At 40.9% G+C, this 16,847-nt stretch overlaps 1 protein-coding gene across 1 annotated transcript in view; it reads right to left on the reverse strand.

The window, feature by feature from the left end:
- The window catches only part of LOC138014943 (THO complex subunit 2-like), a 38,815-nt gene that overhangs the window by 4,042 nt on the left and 17,926 nt on the right, over positions 1-16,847 (reverse strand). Inside the window, exons 20-42 of the mRNA XM_068861839.1 lie at positions 15,532-15,746; positions 14,459-14,638; positions 13,801-13,965; positions 12,955-13,017; positions 12,770-12,870; positions 12,347-12,473; positions 11,908-12,049; positions 10,654-10,811; positions 10,198-10,258; positions 9,001-9,068; positions 8,046-8,168; positions 6,968-7,036; positions 6,752-6,867; positions 6,112-6,181; positions 5,942-6,007; positions 5,711-5,798; positions 5,242-5,281; positions 4,643-4,816; positions 4,134-4,292; positions 3,084-3,358; positions 2,082-2,128; positions 791-832; positions 581-658 (exon numbers count right to left, since the gene is read on the reverse strand). Of these exons, the coding sequence (XP_068717940.1) occupies positions 581-658; positions 791-832; positions 2,082-2,128; positions 3,084-3,358; positions 4,134-4,292; positions 4,643-4,816; positions 5,242-5,281; positions 5,711-5,798; positions 5,942-6,007; positions 6,112-6,181; positions 6,752-6,867; positions 6,968-7,036; positions 8,046-8,168; positions 9,001-9,068; positions 10,198-10,258; positions 10,654-10,811; positions 11,908-12,049; positions 12,347-12,473; positions 12,770-12,870; positions 12,955-13,017; positions 13,801-13,965; positions 14,459-14,638; positions 15,532-15,746 (2,627 nt within the window). The remainder of the gene's footprint in view (positions 1-580; positions 659-790; positions 833-2,081; positions 2,129-3,083; positions 3,359-4,133; positions 4,293-4,642; positions 4,817-5,241; positions 5,282-5,710; positions 5,799-5,941; positions 6,008-6,111; positions 6,182-6,751; positions 6,868-6,967; positions 7,037-8,045; positions 8,169-9,000; positions 9,069-10,197; positions 10,259-10,653; positions 10,812-11,907; positions 12,050-12,346; positions 12,474-12,769; positions 12,871-12,954; positions 13,018-13,800; positions 13,966-14,458; positions 14,639-15,531; positions 15,747-16,847) is intronic.

Raw genomic sequence — 16,847 nt, forward strand, 5'->3', positions numbered from 1 at the left:
AATTAGTGTGTAGCGTTACTTTGTCCGTATTGTTGTACTGGGTTAATCAATTTACGACTTGTGAGGAAACCTGATCCTTCATAAGCCTACTTTCAAGTTTTCTCTTCATTTAATTTTTCTAGTATTCGTATATCAATTACGTTTTGTAATCCTTGTTTGAACTAAAAGATATGGCGAAAAGCAAAATAATATAAAATAAAATAACACGTATGTTGATTGGCTGAACAATTTCGCCCCATGTTCTCGGCCGGAGGTAAAAGCGAGACCAATTATGATTGGCTCCCACGCATTTTCCCGCGTTTGGAGCGGCAGCATATGTTGCTTTGCGTACTGACTAGCTTATTTGACGCAGCGTCTGTTGTAATTCACCCGCAAAATAATAACTCTAGTTTTGCTTTTAAACACGCAAGTGAAACCTGCATCATTTCAGCGAACTGCTCTTACGACAAAACAGAGCACTGACAACAAGTGACTTTTTCAGTTCTTAACAGAAAATAACAGCACTGGCCACAAGTGACTTTTTCAGTTCTTCGCAGAACTGATATATGCCATTAAGAATTGACACACTGTGCAAACGTACCCTTTTTCGATCTGCTTTTGAGGTCTTTTCTTTCTCGTATTCCACAACTTTTGTTTTCCTCTCTGCATTTTCCGGACTCTGAAAAGAAAAAACAATCCACGAAATTATTTTTACGAGGTAACAAAATTTCATGGAGTATTACTCAAGCTTCAATCATAGATCCGGCAAAATTATCTAATTGAGATGATATACGATTACTAAAATGCTCGCCTTGAATGAGTCAGATTCGCCTAACCGAGATGGAGAATTCTCCTGAAAAAAAAAAAAGAGATGGTTGTTATTACTAAATTTAAAGTTTATTTTTTGTACTTGATTCATAGATCCAGAGGTACAATAAATACCTTTCTAACCCCATTTTCTTGGGCCGCATGAGCTCCGGCTCCTTGATTTATCTAGTTCAACTTATGGCCCCAGCGATAAAATACATACAGGGAAAAGCGGGCCGGGCCATCTCTCGAAAGTCCCAACATTTTTCGGGTGTCCGACAATTCCCTCTGTACTTTAAAGAAGGGAGAGGTCTTGAGTCGTCAATTTTCACAACCATTTTGCTTTTTGTTATCTTGAAAACACACTAAAAGATCACCTTTTCAAAGATAGCGGATGGCAGTTGCACAAATGGCGTTTCGGGCCCGGAAAGTTACCGGGACTTACGAAAAACGGGTCCCGGGCCGGAGAAGACATGAATTTGAAACAAGATTCGCGGGCGTTTTTCAGTTGCGTGTCGTTAGCCCAAAAACCATATTAATTACAGTGATAGCTGCGTACTGCCACGAAAAGCAGTGCGAGAAATCACGATTTTTCAGCAATTAGATGTGATTTGTTCAGAGCACTAACACAGCACGGGAAAGCCACTGCTTGAAAAAATGGACCGAAATTCTGAGGCGAAGTGCTAAGCGAAATTGTAAAGGTGGGATAAAGAGTGGGTAGTGCCCAGTCTTCTATTCGGCTTTTTCTCGTCCTCGCCTAAATAAGCCATTTCCGAGTTCATGTCTACCTCCTCTTCAAAGCGAGTCTAAGTGCGAAGTTTTTCTAATGAAAATTAGTTTTCATTCATGTGTAAAGTAGAACTAATCTTCGCACTTTAGACTCGCTAGGTAATGGCCTATTTCGCTCGTCCCGACCCACCGGCGCCGAGAGCCTGAAACGGGCCACCTTTTGGACAACAACTACAACAAAAACAATACCCCCCCCCCCCACCTTCTACACCCAATACAATACCCCCTTCGCCACCCAAGACAACGTCGATTCTGAAGAAGCGGGAATAACCGAGCTGCTATCCGTCAACATTGATTTGGGAGAGATGGGGATCCGCAAGAAAGATTTAATCCAAGGAAATAACTTGTTTAGATATGGGGAAGGAAATAAAAAGCGTCTCAACCTATTTGTCCAGAATTGTAGTCTTAAAGAGAAAATCGCTCCTAGTTTAGCGATTTCTCTTTGCACCGATTCCATTTCTTGACAATAACTGAACGAAATCAGAATTGCCAATTACATAACTAACCTGAGACGATGAAGACGAGATCCCGTCGATTTTACGGCGCTTAGCATCTGCAAGAAAGAGAAATCTAACGTTAGCTAATTTGTGCAAAACAATCACGGAAAAATGACTAACGCGCACAGGAAATCTGATACTCCTCGAACAGAAACCACTTAAAAGTTAGGGCTAAATACTAAAATTCTTGAGAAAGGCTCTTTTCCAATAGCAAACATATTTTCATGGTCTCCTCAAAATTTTGCTTTTGATGCGCCGTAGAACTTATAAAAACCGGCGGCCATTTTGACGCACGATCGAGCTAATAGGAAACTCGAGTCTGTTAATGGCAAGACGTCCCAAACTACCGGTATTTTTGACGCAAAAAATCTCTTTAAACTGCCATCTCATCCCAGGGACACCCTTCTAAAACAGAACACGTTTTAAGTCATCTGCAGATAATGGTAATGATTTATGCCTCTTCCAATACAATGTTGACATCATAGGGCCATCTGTTGCATTGAAAAACCAATATTATAAGGGGGAGGGGGGAGGGAAGAACACTTAGCAAATAGGAGAGGGTGAATGATAACCAATTGGGTCTGCACGACGGTAAAGGTGTTAAGTGTACCAACACATATGTCGAAGATTATGGAATGCAAAGCACTTTGTAATTATCAATGAAATCGACTCACGTCTGTCACCAGTTCGGAAGGCCGTGGAACAAAATTAATGATCACTAGTTTTCTTAAACTGAATTTATCCAACTTGAGCGGCACATTTCATTGACGGCGTAGTTTAAGATTAAGTAGACATCACAGGGATTGCCCTCGGGGAGGGGCTGGCTGGTTTGGTTGTTTTTAGGCACTCTGGATGACATGGTGCTACGTCACAAATGCACGAAAAGTGACCTCCAATGCTTTCTTGCCTTGGCCACAGACCACCACTTAAAAATGGTGTCCGCGGGCCCTGTCTTAACTAAAGGATACCAATGAGGCAAACCACTGCTTTGCAGGGGAAAGGGGCACTCACCTTTTTCGTATTCGCCATCTCTAGGAGATTCAGGAACCGCTGGTGATAAATGTTTGCTTTTCACGCCGGATCGTTCCCTGTCTTTATCTTTCGTGCGTTCCTTCACTTTGTCTTTGCCTTCTTTTTCTTTGCTTTTGCTTCGCTCTTTTTCTTTCTCTTTGCTTTTCTGTTCTTTGACCTTCTCTGTTTTTTCTGCTTTAACCTTCTCCTTGGGTTTTTCATTTGCATCTTTGTCTTTTTCCTTTTCTTTCTCCTTATCCTTCACCTTCTGTTTGCTGAAAATAAAATACACTCCGAGTAAAACCGAGCATTAACTCAAGTCAAGTCGGTGTTTAGCGGAGCTCCGCGCGCCCCGGAGCACCATTAGTAAGAAAATAACCCATCTGTGCGAGAAAATTTAGTTTGGCTGACCGTACGTCCACCCCTCCATGTATGCCGATGTGACCAGCATCACGTGACCGTAAAGCGGGCTCAAGTTTAAAGGTCATCGAGCCCGGGCCAGATTGGTGGGAGGCGAGTGCTCTCACCACTGCGCCATCCCTGCACTTAATGATCTTAGAACGATCTTAGAATGATCTTAGAACTTAATGATCAAAAGACAAAAGATTTTTAAGTCGATTTGGAAAGACAGAGGACACACAAATACCGAGTCGAGCAGGTGAACAAAGGAGTTGTTAATGGAATACGCCGGTGCGAAGTTAAGGAAAACCATGCGCGTGGTCTAGTTTTCAACCCAGCGATTCAAAGAAACCTCGACTGGCCTGAGAACGTTACTAAATGATTTACAAAGCAAAATGAAGTAGAATTTTTTTTGGGATCGTCAAAAGGCAAATCCAGTAAACAGAGCGGGGTCTGGACCCAGCGCATGCGCATTCAAATCCAACGCCTCAACTATCGGGCCGGCCACAGCTCCTCTTTTGCGATAGAACATAACCTGCGATCAGGCATACTTTTCTTTAGACAGGCGCGCTTTTCGCACCACGTCTAAAGAAAAAGTACGCCTGATCGCAGTTTAGGTAGAACAGGGTATAACATAATTCAATCACAGACCTGCTGTCAGTCTTTTTGCTTGTGGGTACGGCATCATTTCCGTTAGTGTTGCTTTCCGTTTTGACTGTGGAAGAGGTTTTTGTTGTTTTGGAGCTGGCAATGGAGGAAGAGGAAGCTTTGGACACGGGTTGACTGGAATTGTTGCCTGTTGTTAAAGATCTGAGAGACATAATCGACACGAAATTTTATGTTACAACATCAGTGGTAAAAGTTTGAATCAAATGAGTAAATGACATTCACGCAGCAACAGGTCACGTGCTAGCCTTTCAAAAAACCACAGGGCTGACACTAGAAAAATCAACTTTTAAAAAGTCTTTCCGGTGGTAAAGAAGCCTTTATAACCCAGTTAATACCGAATGTTAGCGTCTCTCAGCTCCCTTCCGATCAATACTCGACAGATATCATATGTGTATGGATATTTGCAATGTCAAGTCTGTGGCATTTGAAAAGGCTCATTGGTATCACCGATTTGCTGTCACATTCACAACTAAAGGTATCAGTTGTCGTACTTGGTGTTAGAGGCATTACTCCTGCTTGGCGAATCGCCCTGACCTGTCCGGGAGGAAGACGTACTGCTGGGGGTACTTGTGCCAGATGGTTTACCACTAGAGGATCCCGTGGCAGATTTACCAGAAGTCTCTTTCTGAGAGGAAGGCGCACTGTCGCTTTTGGTCATACTAGGACTGCAATTTAAGAAAATGAGAATTAGTTTACTCATCAACAATTGTATTCCTCGAATAAGGAGTTTCTGTTTTCTTAGAAAGAAAAGCCCACTTCCTATAAATTTCAGTCCTAAACAAAAGGCATCATCTCGAGGCTCTGGGGAATAAACTCATACAAATCCTTATACTTATTCCCAAGAGCCTCGAGATGATGCCCCTTGTTTAGGGCTAAATTGGAGCGATACTGCCCCCCCGGGATTTCTCTCTTGGTCCCGTAAGATCAAAGATCATCATATAATAATATAATATAATATAATCCTCGTTCTTTTTTTGCGTGTTTATTCGTCTCGGACCATAAACACGCAAAAAAAGAATTTGGCCAATATCCAGCCATCTTAACCGAACAAGCCATATATATTGAAAGTGGGATATTGAGTACTACGCACCTTGATGATTTCGAACTGTCTGGCTCTTTCTTGATACTCACTGTGAAAACAAGTAAAATGGTTTTGAAATAGATCAGAGCGTTTCGTTACATCGGAAGGGTTATGTAGAAGCTCCTAAACCCAACAACAGAAACAATACCTTAGTCTTAAAAACAACCGTGACAGAATCTGGTATAATACCAAATAATGGTCCGATTCACAACACCATCACACAGTCCCAACTTCTCCGGCGCAGCAGGTCTTTATATCTGATTTGGTGATAGATGTTGGCAGAATTTCTCACAATTCTTAACTAAGCGTAACTAAGTGATCTTTGTGTTGTAAGTTGTTTACCCATTACAAGTTTTGTGCTACGGCGCATGTTCTCCAACATAGAGTTCCCCAGAGCCTTGGGTCGATTCGAGGCATCCAGACATCACAAGGTCAGGAAAATACAGAGTGCATAAAGACAAATAAACAAGACCCCAACCTGTGGCCTTGGGTTTCACTTCGGGATCCGCATTCTTCGTTGCCTTATTTGTCGGCTCAGTGGTCACAGACGAATTAGACTGCGTCTCCTAAAACGAAAAGTTACAGTTACTCCGATGGTTACCGAACATGTTTGTTTGGCTAGTATTGTTGTTTTTTTAAAGTTCCTTTTTCATCAGAAATCTGTGTCGTCAACAAATGAAACTACTGTTTTCTTCGGGAATAAACTCACCGTTTTCTCTTGCTTCACTGTCACAGCCTCATTCTGGCTCGCTGGCGGTGTAGCTGTCGGGGGAGGCTGGAAATGAAAATCGCTTACACTCTCAAACTAATTGGAAACTTTTGGTCTGCTAAAGAAAGCCGTAAAACCAATTTACTGTCGCAGTCAGCAAAGTTACCTACCTTTTCTTTGTGATGAAACTCGCTTTCCACAACCATGTCTCGCTTTTTCGCCTTTAAACGACCAGCATAGCTGAAGTGAAAACATTTAGATGGTGAATCTGTCAGCTCTTTAAATCGGGTGTTACTGACAAAGAAATAAAGGAAACACTGATAAGAGCACTGGATTACGCCAGAGGTTGGCTGAGTTTGTGTTGGTTTTCCTATATCCCTCAACGAAAACCCGGCACCATGTAACAAGAGGAATATTCTACCAAGTAGCAGCTGTGCTTGAACGTCGTGCGTGGACCATTTAGCCGCTGCCAGAGGCGCCTTATATGTGCTGTTGAGCTGCGTCGCTCGCTGTACTAAAGATTCTGATTAGCCGATATAGCTGTTGGGTTCTGTTATTCTTATTGCTGTTGTTATCCTCATTTCCCTCCCCACACCACCCACCTCTCGTATCATCATCATCATCATCATCATCATCATCATCATCATCATCATCACCTACGTAGATCTCAAGAGGCAGATATTCCTTGCGCTTTTCGAAGGCAACGCGAACACACGTTTAACAGAAATGTTTCGAATCAAAGTTCAATCTTCTTTCGTCCCGTCTCAAAATATCAACGGACAGGACTCAATAAAGAACCAAGCAACTTACCCCAAGGCGAGAACATAAATATCCTGTCGCTTCTCCTTTTCTTCTTCGCAAATCTTGTCGATTCTCCTTTCCAAAGCTTGGCCAAGATTTAAAACTTTGGGATAATAAGGCAAAATCTGCGAAAAGACCAGGAGATCGTTTAATTCTCAAACTACTTAACCAGCTTAGTATGACTGAAAAAAAAAAGGTTCTTTAAAATAGCCTGAGGGTACATACCTTTGTTAAAACCATGATTGTATTTCGAATCTGCGTATAATCTTTGGATTCTAAACAGACTACAAGGGCCTAGAATAAAAGAAAAAACAACAAATTAAACGGAACACGTTCCCTTTGGTCCGATAGATGCCCAACGCGAGAATTTCAATCCGTTTCTGTGCTCACTTAAGTCTGTTGTTCGACGCGAGCCTAAGGACGAGGTCTTATAGTGCGGTAAGGCACTTATGAAAAATGCTGTGCAAGGTATGGCCTTCAACATTGTTAGGAAAACTGGAAAGTTCACAAGGGTGTAGGTAGCTGTGGGTGAGAATTGAACGAAGGAATCTACCGAACGGAACATGAGTGCAAATTAGTATATCCCAACAGGTTATGGCCAGGATTTGTACGTTACCATCTTTACACATTTGGCGCATGACAATGTCGAGACCGCAGACCACAAGAACCCAGGTAAGCGGGCTCCCCAGGAATTCTTGCAGCTAAATGAGTAGAACATTCTACCGGTGTTCGAATTGGTGGGCTCGTATCCTGTCTGGTACTTCGATTTTTGAGTTGTCTTTTCCCCCGTTGCCAAGCAACTAGCCCATTTCCGAGTTGCTGTTTGCCTCAGTTTCAAAGCGAGTCCTGGTGCACAGCCATACAAATGGAAATGAGTGGTGTATTTTTCATGCAAATCAAATTCATTATCGCTTGAATGGTTGAGCACCAAGAATCGCTTTGAACCAGATGCAAACAGCAAATCGGAAATGGCATATTACAGTAGTACCTTATTATTTTGGTCAACTCTATTGCTTGCATTTGTCGATAAAAATGATATTCAGGAGATAGGTGAAGGAATACTGAAGGTTATCAAAATCGGCGTGCGTCGAATTTGGTGCATCTCGAGATGTATCTGACTCTGAAGTGAATTAGATTTTATTTGAACTCAGAAATGAATACGGTTTAAATAATCACTACTAACCAAAAGCTCTTGTCACTCAACCAAATGAGAGCTGGAGAAAACGAACTCCTAGTCGCGAAAAACGAATGACTCAAACAAATAGTACACATATACAACAACAACAAAAAAAGCAAAGCACACCTTTGTCAGTTTGTACTGCCACTTGTGGCAGACATGTCGATAATTCTCATAATCTAAATGATCGGCCTTGTCGTTGTTTGTAGCTCTCAAGACTGTCACAAATCCTGGGTAGCTACCGCATTCCTGTCAAGCAGAGAAACCTTTGTCAAATAAAATTCTATGCAGCAAAGCGAAGACGCGCTATAAAAGACGCGGTTGCATAGGCACATGAGGATCAAATGTCAATCAACCGTGGACGAATGTAGCGAAAAATGCAAAGGTACTCTGTCCGTTATTGCTTGGTTTCTGCTAGTGACGTACAATACAATACAATACATACTTAATTGACCGCTCCCCATAGGGGCTTTTCAGGGCCAATGAAACACAACGAAACAACGGAACAGAATAACAACAACTGTTAAGAATCCCAACTGGCCGGAGGCAAACCAGTTGGCTATTTACAAGTGCAGCTGGGAAGTTGAACCAGGGACTACCAGGAACAAATTCAACGAGTGATTAGAACGAGTCTTGAACCCGGGCATCCCCGGATCTCAAGGCAAGTGCCCTAACCACTGGACCACACTGCCTTGCCGAGCGCAAAGCATAAGAGCGGTTATTTTACCGTGAAAACGGGGTTGACGCAGGCATAACCACAAGGATCAGTTTTTTTTTCTTTGTACTTGCGTTTATGCTTGCGTTGTGTGAAAACGAAACACAGCATGAGCACAAAACCTGCTACGTCTGGCGGTGTCTGTCCAGTTAAAGCACTCGTACCAGGTTCCTCGCGTATGAGCATTTGAACAAAATGGCGGAGGCCGTGGTTATGCTTCCATTTTCCATTTTCATTTAGCATAAGCTACTTACGCTTGCATGCGCTTGTACTTCCGTCGCTAGTGAAAACCAGGCTTAAGTTTTCATTTCTGTGAAAATTGCGACATTTACATTGACTGTGCTTTGATTATCCTAAATGCTGTACCTTCTCATAAGTTTTCTTATCGCCATGCCACCTCATAACTATTTCCAACATTGAACACAAAAAGCGACCTAAAAATGAAAACAACTATTAAACAACAACATTTGACACAAGTTACAGACACGAGGCAACTCCCAATAACGATTTTCCGGCGCTTAATGTTGCGTAGGCTCGATGCTTCGGCGGGCTCCTTTCCCGAGGAGCTCTCGAGGAGGAACGAAGACCGGACTCGAGAAAGTGGCGGAAATGGAGCCGAAATTAAAGTCGATCGCTTAACGACGACGAGCTGACGATTTTGTGTTGGATTTTAGCCTTGTCTGCACTTTGTGACGTTTAAAATCAGCTGGAAAATCGGCGGTAGAAATTTATTGATTATGCCTTCTCCTCGTGTTACGAGGAGTAAACATGCGCCAAATCGTCAAGGGCAATTGCTGGGAGTGACGTGGAAGGCAAAACGAGAAATTGAACGAGCCAATTGTTATTGTACATCAACAGTGCATTTCAAAAGAGAGCAGCGACAGTAAAAGCCAATACGGTTATTAAGGCACTAGGCGGCATGCTACAAAGTTGCAAATCTGAGAAGTCAGCCAAATTCAGCTCAATTCATTCGAGGAGTGTACAAGACTACCTACGGTAAGACAATCATGCTTTTTGGGTGGGACTTGTACTAGTTAATCCTGATGTGAAGTGTTGTAATAAATATTGTTGTTGTTGTTTGTTGAAAAGAACTTGTTCATGTTCAATGCAGTAAAACTGTGAAACAAATTATACTGCTCAAGTAAAGGATTGTTTTCATTGAGTTAATTTGACAAACTAATTTATGCTTTAAATATTTACGTTTTTTCTGTCATGATGTCATAACGACATCGAAACGTTGTCGTGTTAAACTTTTTGCGCTTACTGTTAAGTTCTCAAAAGTTTAATGCAACAAACTTGGACCAACCAAAGTTGGCGGTTTGTAACATCATTTTCTGTTTTGTTTTAACTTTGTTTTTCCTCAAGTTTCCGTTTTTGCTGTTTGAGGGAAATATATACATTACCGTAAGAAATTTCGCGCGATCCTCAACAACTAAAATGTTCCGATGATCGTAATCATTATCGGACATAATTCTCGACATATCAATGTCTACAAAATTAGTCGCTGGAACCTTTCACGAGCAACTCACTCCTACGGTATTTCACATACGATTTCCTACTTACCATATCTACTGGCTTCATTTTCCGTACAACTGGCCACAGTATATGAAATATCCGAAAACACCTACAATAAAATACAATAACACATAACTGAAAAATCAAATACAGTTTACAAATCAAACACCTATGGTAAATGTTGTGCAAGGCATCGTCTACAACACCTTTTTGTAGTGGGGGGGGGGGGGGGGGGGGTTGAAAATTCGCTAGGCTGTTGTTTTGGGTCGCAATTAGACATCTCTCTGAAGAAATCTATAAAAAAAGCAGGAATCAGAGGGGGTATGTCCCAAAAAGGTTTGGCCAGGGTTGTAGTAATCAGATGGTCGTGTGCTCAACGACTGCTCTTGTGGTTACTGTATTTTTCACGACTATGTCCGGGCCACCATCAATAAATATCATTCCTAATGTGGAGTCTTTAATTTTTTTAAAAGAAACCTCGGAAGAAAGTTTAACATTACTCACTCTGTCAAAGCAAAGTAGCGTCGAAAAGTTCGGCGTTTTAAGATTGTGCAGCATGTGAACAAACTTAGCACAATACACAGCATCACTGGCGGTGAACACACATCTTGGAAACATACATAGTTGAAGAAACTGCGTAATGGTCTCACTCTTTGTCGCTTCTAAGAAAAAACATCGAAGCTTTCTTAGGCTGAATGCATAGCAATAATGTTTATATAATTTCTACTGAGAATCTGATACTACCCAAGGACACTCGTTTTCATTCAAACATCGGGTAACTGAGCCAGAAACAGTCAAGCAAAACTCTCAAAAGAAGGGAAATAAAGCAAGCCTTGCTCAATTGTTACGTCATCGTGTTCTGCAAAGAACACTAGGAAATCAAGGCAAAGTTTGCAAGGGTAAAGAAAATGATAAGTTAAAAATCATGGCTTTAGAATGATCTTTTTCAGCCTGGTCCTCATTAGCGATGCGAACCTAAGAGCAAGAAACATACGCAAACTCACTTCCCTGTTGATCATTAGTTCCTTTGTAGTACAAAGGACGCTAATTAACCCTGTCACTCCCAAGATTTGAATGTTAATTCTCCTTACTGACTGCCATACACTACTTTTCATGTCATTTATGGGAATAGACCATTTTCGAATGCTCACGGCTGGACTGGATCTAGCATGTAATGGAGGCTAAGGCGGGCAAATCTTTTCACACACAAGTTAATTTGCCCGCATTAGCCTCCATTTCATGCTAGATCCAGCCCAGCCATGAGAATTTCAAAATGGTTTATTTGATGATATATCTAGACATAAAAAAACCCAAATGATAAATTTCTACATTCTCATCACCAGTCTGTTTAACAACATATTTAGCATGTGAGGAGAAAATTTATATCGATCACTCTTGGGAGTCAAAAGGGATAACGACGAGTCAATGCATCTGTGTAGAGTGTATGTTGCTTGGGCATATTATCGGCTTTAGTCCCTAGTTAGAAACAAGGCTTTAACTCCCTCTTGTCTGTGGTCGACTTTGCTATTTATATGTTGTAAAGTAGATACAACATACCATCAACCTGACTACTTCTCTAAGTGTGACTACAGTACATGTTTCTGGTTCTGAGCACTCGTACAGATGGTTCGAAACCGATATCTAGAAACACAGCTAACAATGATGTAATGTACAATGAAAAATGAACAATTTCTCTGAATGGTCGATGCTTTTCCTAATATTCAGAATCAAATTGTTAATGACCCAGGAATAACTTACTAGCTGGCAGCCAAGTGTCTCTCTCGTTTTTCAGGGATGCCATCACTCTCTGGCTACGTTCCTCTTGTTGTCTGAGTTCTTCTTTCAACTTTTCAGCCAAAAGCGAGCATCTTTCCTTCTCCTTCTTTTTCTTGCTTACTGGCTAAAAATGGTATGAAGAAAAATTTGAAAAGTCGACGCAAGGTCCTACTTGCAACCGAGCGTAAAGTTTCTAACTTGAAGTTTACCGGCAAGTTATAGATTACAACAATAGTCCATTTTGAACAACTATAATGATTGAGGTACAATTTTTGAGAGATAAGCCACATTGCGAGGGAAACTAAGAAACTACGAGGCTAATAAGACTTGTACAGATACAAAAGGTCATGTCCTTCCAGCGAACACTGGTGTTTTTTTTTTCCCGCTCTCATGCTTACTGCGAATGAAAAAAAAAACATACCATATCTTTGTTGTCTTCTAATTGCGTAAGCTGTTGTCTCAATTTGTTTAGCTCTTGTTCGTATCGCTCAGATGGCACGTAAAGATCGAACATAGATAACGCCCAGAAAGTAACGTACAGCTGAGGGCTGTTGAAACACAAGGCAAAAGACAGACAACGTTAGAAGAAAGAATAGGACGCCACCTTAAGAAGAACTGCAGTCCTAGTAGAATTTTGGTGGCTGAGATAAATTAGAGGCCGCATTCAACAAGAACTAAACGCTTTAAGCGTTCTTCAGCTTGAACAGCTTTGATAAAGACTTCTAGGAACTAGGCCCTAAAAAGGGGTTATGGTGATACTCGTTGGGCCGGTGCCGGCATCAATTCTTAAACTACCTATTCGCAAAACAGGTCAGTTCAACACAGCTGTTAATGCCACTTTTACCTGATGCTATTCCATACTTTCGGCGCTTGTAAGAGCCGTGCGCTTTGAAACACCGGGTCCATTACAACATTGACAGCATCGACATAACACTGCAAAATTTGCTGAGAAAAAAAGGGGAAAAAAATGGAGACAATGTAACAAACTTATAACTATTTTATTTTCTTTTTCTTTTTCGCTCGACTCACTTTTTGCTGAAGTTGCTTTCCCTTAGGAGTTTCGATGGCCTTCTTCAAATCCTCATACTTGGTCTGCCAGAAACACAAACGCAAAAAGAGTGAAGTACAAACCCCATTTGTTCAAAAGGCGAATAAACGCTATCCACCGGATAAATCACCATCCAGTGGATAAGTAATAGCAAAACCAATTGCGCTATCCGGTAGATAGCGCTATCCATCGTTTGAACAACAGGGCCCAGAAATTTTGAAAGTGAATATATTTCGAATGAGGAGAGAATGTGAAGTCTTGAAATGCTCATTGCCGTTACGAACGCTAACAAGCACTTCGCAGGAGAGAGAGAAAGGTGCAGTTCTGGTCGCTGTCCGTTCCTTCTAAAACGCTGTTGATTTTCCCTTTCTTTGGACAACTGACGAATTGTCGAGGCTACGTTTTTTTTTTCCAAGTACAGATCACCACCATCTGTCAATCGGACAACTACAAATAAACCAGTCATCTGATCATTCCGACCAATCACAATACGGATATATCCACAAGTGCACATACGTAACCAGATGCACGTCGGTTTTAGTAAGCGTCACAAAGTGTCCCCTTGCCTTTCTTCCCAACTTCAACGTCACTCCACCAGAGACAAAGGCAATCAATTGAGCAAATCATCGCCCGCGCAAAGCAAATACGTGCAGCCCGTGATAAGGGCAGGAATATGCGAGCGAGCCAATCACGATCACTGCTTTAGCTTTCCCTTCCGATTGGCTGCGAAAATCAATGTGGTGTGAGATTTCTTTAACCAATCACCAAGCCCCGAAGCAAGTGATAAATTATTTTAAACAATGAAAGCCGCTCTAGCAAGAACTCACCTCTATCTGATGGACAAACATGGGTCTTGACAGGAAAAATGCAACATCAGGCGTTAAATGATACGACTGACCCAAGACATCCAGCGATGGCAGGTGTGACTCGTACTCCTCAGCTGATAACTGAGTGGCAAGAAAACCTCCAAATTGCACCAAAGTATCTTGACACTAAAGAGACAAATTTAATGCCAATTAACATCTGTTATTATATTTTCCTTTTCGAATTTTACGTTTCAAGCGTTATGATTGGCTAAGTCAATCTCGGATATCAAATGACCTTATATGGAAACTGACCGCGTTGGTCGTTCTGTGAAATTGGAAACAACTCCCCGTCGTTTTGTAAAAATTGAAAAAGCGTCAAAAGGAAATGAAATTCAATAAACTAATTGTTCCATTATCGCTATATGAGATTTGTTATAGTCCCCAACTCTGCACTACACGTCTCGAATAGTTTTAGTTGTTTGATTATAGATCTGGAGAGGATATAAAATAAACCTTGCTGACTTCGCTTTCTCGGACCGTACTGTGACTTACGGCTCTTTTTTTTTTTCCAGATCACTTTTCTACCAGAATGCAAAAATTGACTGGACAAAAGGCAAGCCGTAAATCACAGTACAACCCTCGAATTCGGTGGTAAGAGGTAAATATCTTGCAACTTTACCTGGTCATATAGTTTTCCCACAAGTTTCAGATGTCGCTCCGAATCTTCAAAAAACACAATTCCATTCCTCTGCTGAGCCATCAGGAGACAAAGAGGAAGATCTAACTTTCCTTCCAACAGTGTGTCGCGGAGTCGCTGAGAAGACTTCTTTGTGTTTCTAATCTGACCGAAGTATCCTCCCTACAGCGTGAAAATTGTAAAAATTGCGACAATGATTTCGAGCCCCCTCGCACAAGGATAAACTTGTTATCAACCAAATTTCCACCGAATTTCTACAGTAGAGGAATTTACGAAATAGAGACGTGATCCTCGCAGTTATCTAGACAATTTCGAAACCCGTTGAAACCACCCAGTGTTATTTTCAGGCGTCTATCAGAGACAATTGCTTAAATTGTCTAGATAAATACAAGGATAACTTCTCTATTTTGTCTACAACCCGCAATTCAAATTTATACATTTCTTTCATTCAGTAGAGAAATTTAGTGAGTTCATTCAGTAGAGAATTTTTTTTATACGCCTTTGTGTTTAAATAAACTTCCTCTCCTTTCCTTTCCTTTCTAACGGGCTTAAATTTCCGTTTTGCCGAAAGTCAAAGAAACTTGTTTGATTCTGGATCATTTCTTGCACGCTGACTACAGATATTGAGAGACGTTTGTAAACAGAGAATTTTACCATCAATGTTACAGACTGGAACCTGCTCCCAACTCATGCTGTAAACTCTTTGACAAGAAGCAGCCTGCAGTTTGTCGTTTCGTGTAAACGCAGTTCTAAATCTCCAAAATACCAAAATTTTAATCTTTAAAATCTAGGGTGTATTGCCCTTTCCCAAGAGTGACTTCTTTAAGAAAGCATCTCAAAGATGACTACAAGGCAGCATTCCATCGCAAATAGATTTGAAAATTGTCAACTTGAGCATGTTTCACGACACACCCCACACCCACCTTCAAAAGGCAACCTACGATGTAAATTACTGTGAGGCCTTGAACATCAAACTGTGACTTCCTTGCATTTCAACAAACAATACATAACTGCCATGGATTTCCAGGCCACTAAAAGTTGACCCAATTCTATACCTCGGCTCTGAGTAATTCTCCCCCTGACAAAGCCTCCAACTGTGCAGCTGTCACTTCTTCTGATATCTCGATTCCTGACATTTTCTGTACAACCTCCTTAAGCACAAGCAAATCAAAGCTCTTTCCAGCTTTGAGCTGATTTGCTACATACTGCAGAAGACCAGTCAGCTCAATGGAATACTTGCGGAATACGGTGCCACAAAATACTGCTAAACCTGTAATAGACACAATTTAAACAAGATTATTACTATTACACCAATGGGCTAGTCAGTACAAAACAACAACTAACATAATGGCAATATTACATTTGTACTGTAAATTACACGTATTTGAAATGTTGGAAGTATATAATGTACAATATTAGCAGCACAATAATAAGTATTGTGTGGTCCTTATCGACTGAGTTAAGTGCTCAGAGAATTACCGTATTTACCCGTGTATAAGTCGACCTTTTATGGCCTCAAAAGAAGCTCCAAAAATCGCCCTCGACTTATACATGGGTCAAAGATTTCCAGCCAAGTTCCAGCTAAATAATGTATTCAAAATTAACATCATAATTTGGTCTTTGGGCATAACGAACGCAGTGAACGAAAGACTTCAAAATGTATGTGATTAAGCAATTCCAGTTGAAATGAAAAAGGATTTGTTTTACTTTAAATGTTGAAGATACTCACAAGCACAAATATGAAATAGACACTGGAAATTTTCCTTTTCCAAAGGTGGAAAGCTCTAAAAAACATTCTTGTTTCTTCAAATAAAACGCGATCCTTCAACAGCTTAGTAACCTGGCGCAATACCTCGTGTTTGCGTGCAAGCATGATCGTCCCTCGTGTTGCCTGAAAATCCTGGTTGGTAATGATTGTTTTTTATTCTTTATACAAACCTGGATGATTCAAATGCTTTTGCAAACTTTGTATTGTTTGGTTTATGAGTTTTGTTTCGTTTGCCATGTGAGAAATTATAAGTCAAGCACCAATTAAACCTTGCACATTTCGCATCGTTTTTGAAGTTATTTTCAAAGATTGACTCCTGCTTCTGTGATGCTGTGCTTATCCTCTAAAGCCCGTTATCCTTGAACAACGAAACAGGTTAGTTTGCGGTTTACATGTTCGATTTTCTGAGAACTTTTTCGAAATTCAAGGACAAAATGCCCGCACATACAACAACCGCTAAACCACAAAACTATTAAAGGCTTGAGGCCCTTAATTTTTTGTGAATCCACAGTTCCAGAAATCAAAGAATGCAAGATTAGTATCCCATGAACATTTAGCAAAGAAATTAAGAAATTACTGTTTTTGCCATCAAAAATGGGGGGT

Source organism: Montipora capricornis, chromosome 9, assembly GCF_036669925.1.
Source record: "Montipora capricornis isolate CH-2021 chromosome 9, ASM3666992v2, whole genome shotgun sequence".
Lineage (NCBI taxonomy): Eukaryota > Metazoa > Cnidaria > Anthozoa > Scleractinia > Acroporidae > Montipora > Montipora capricornis.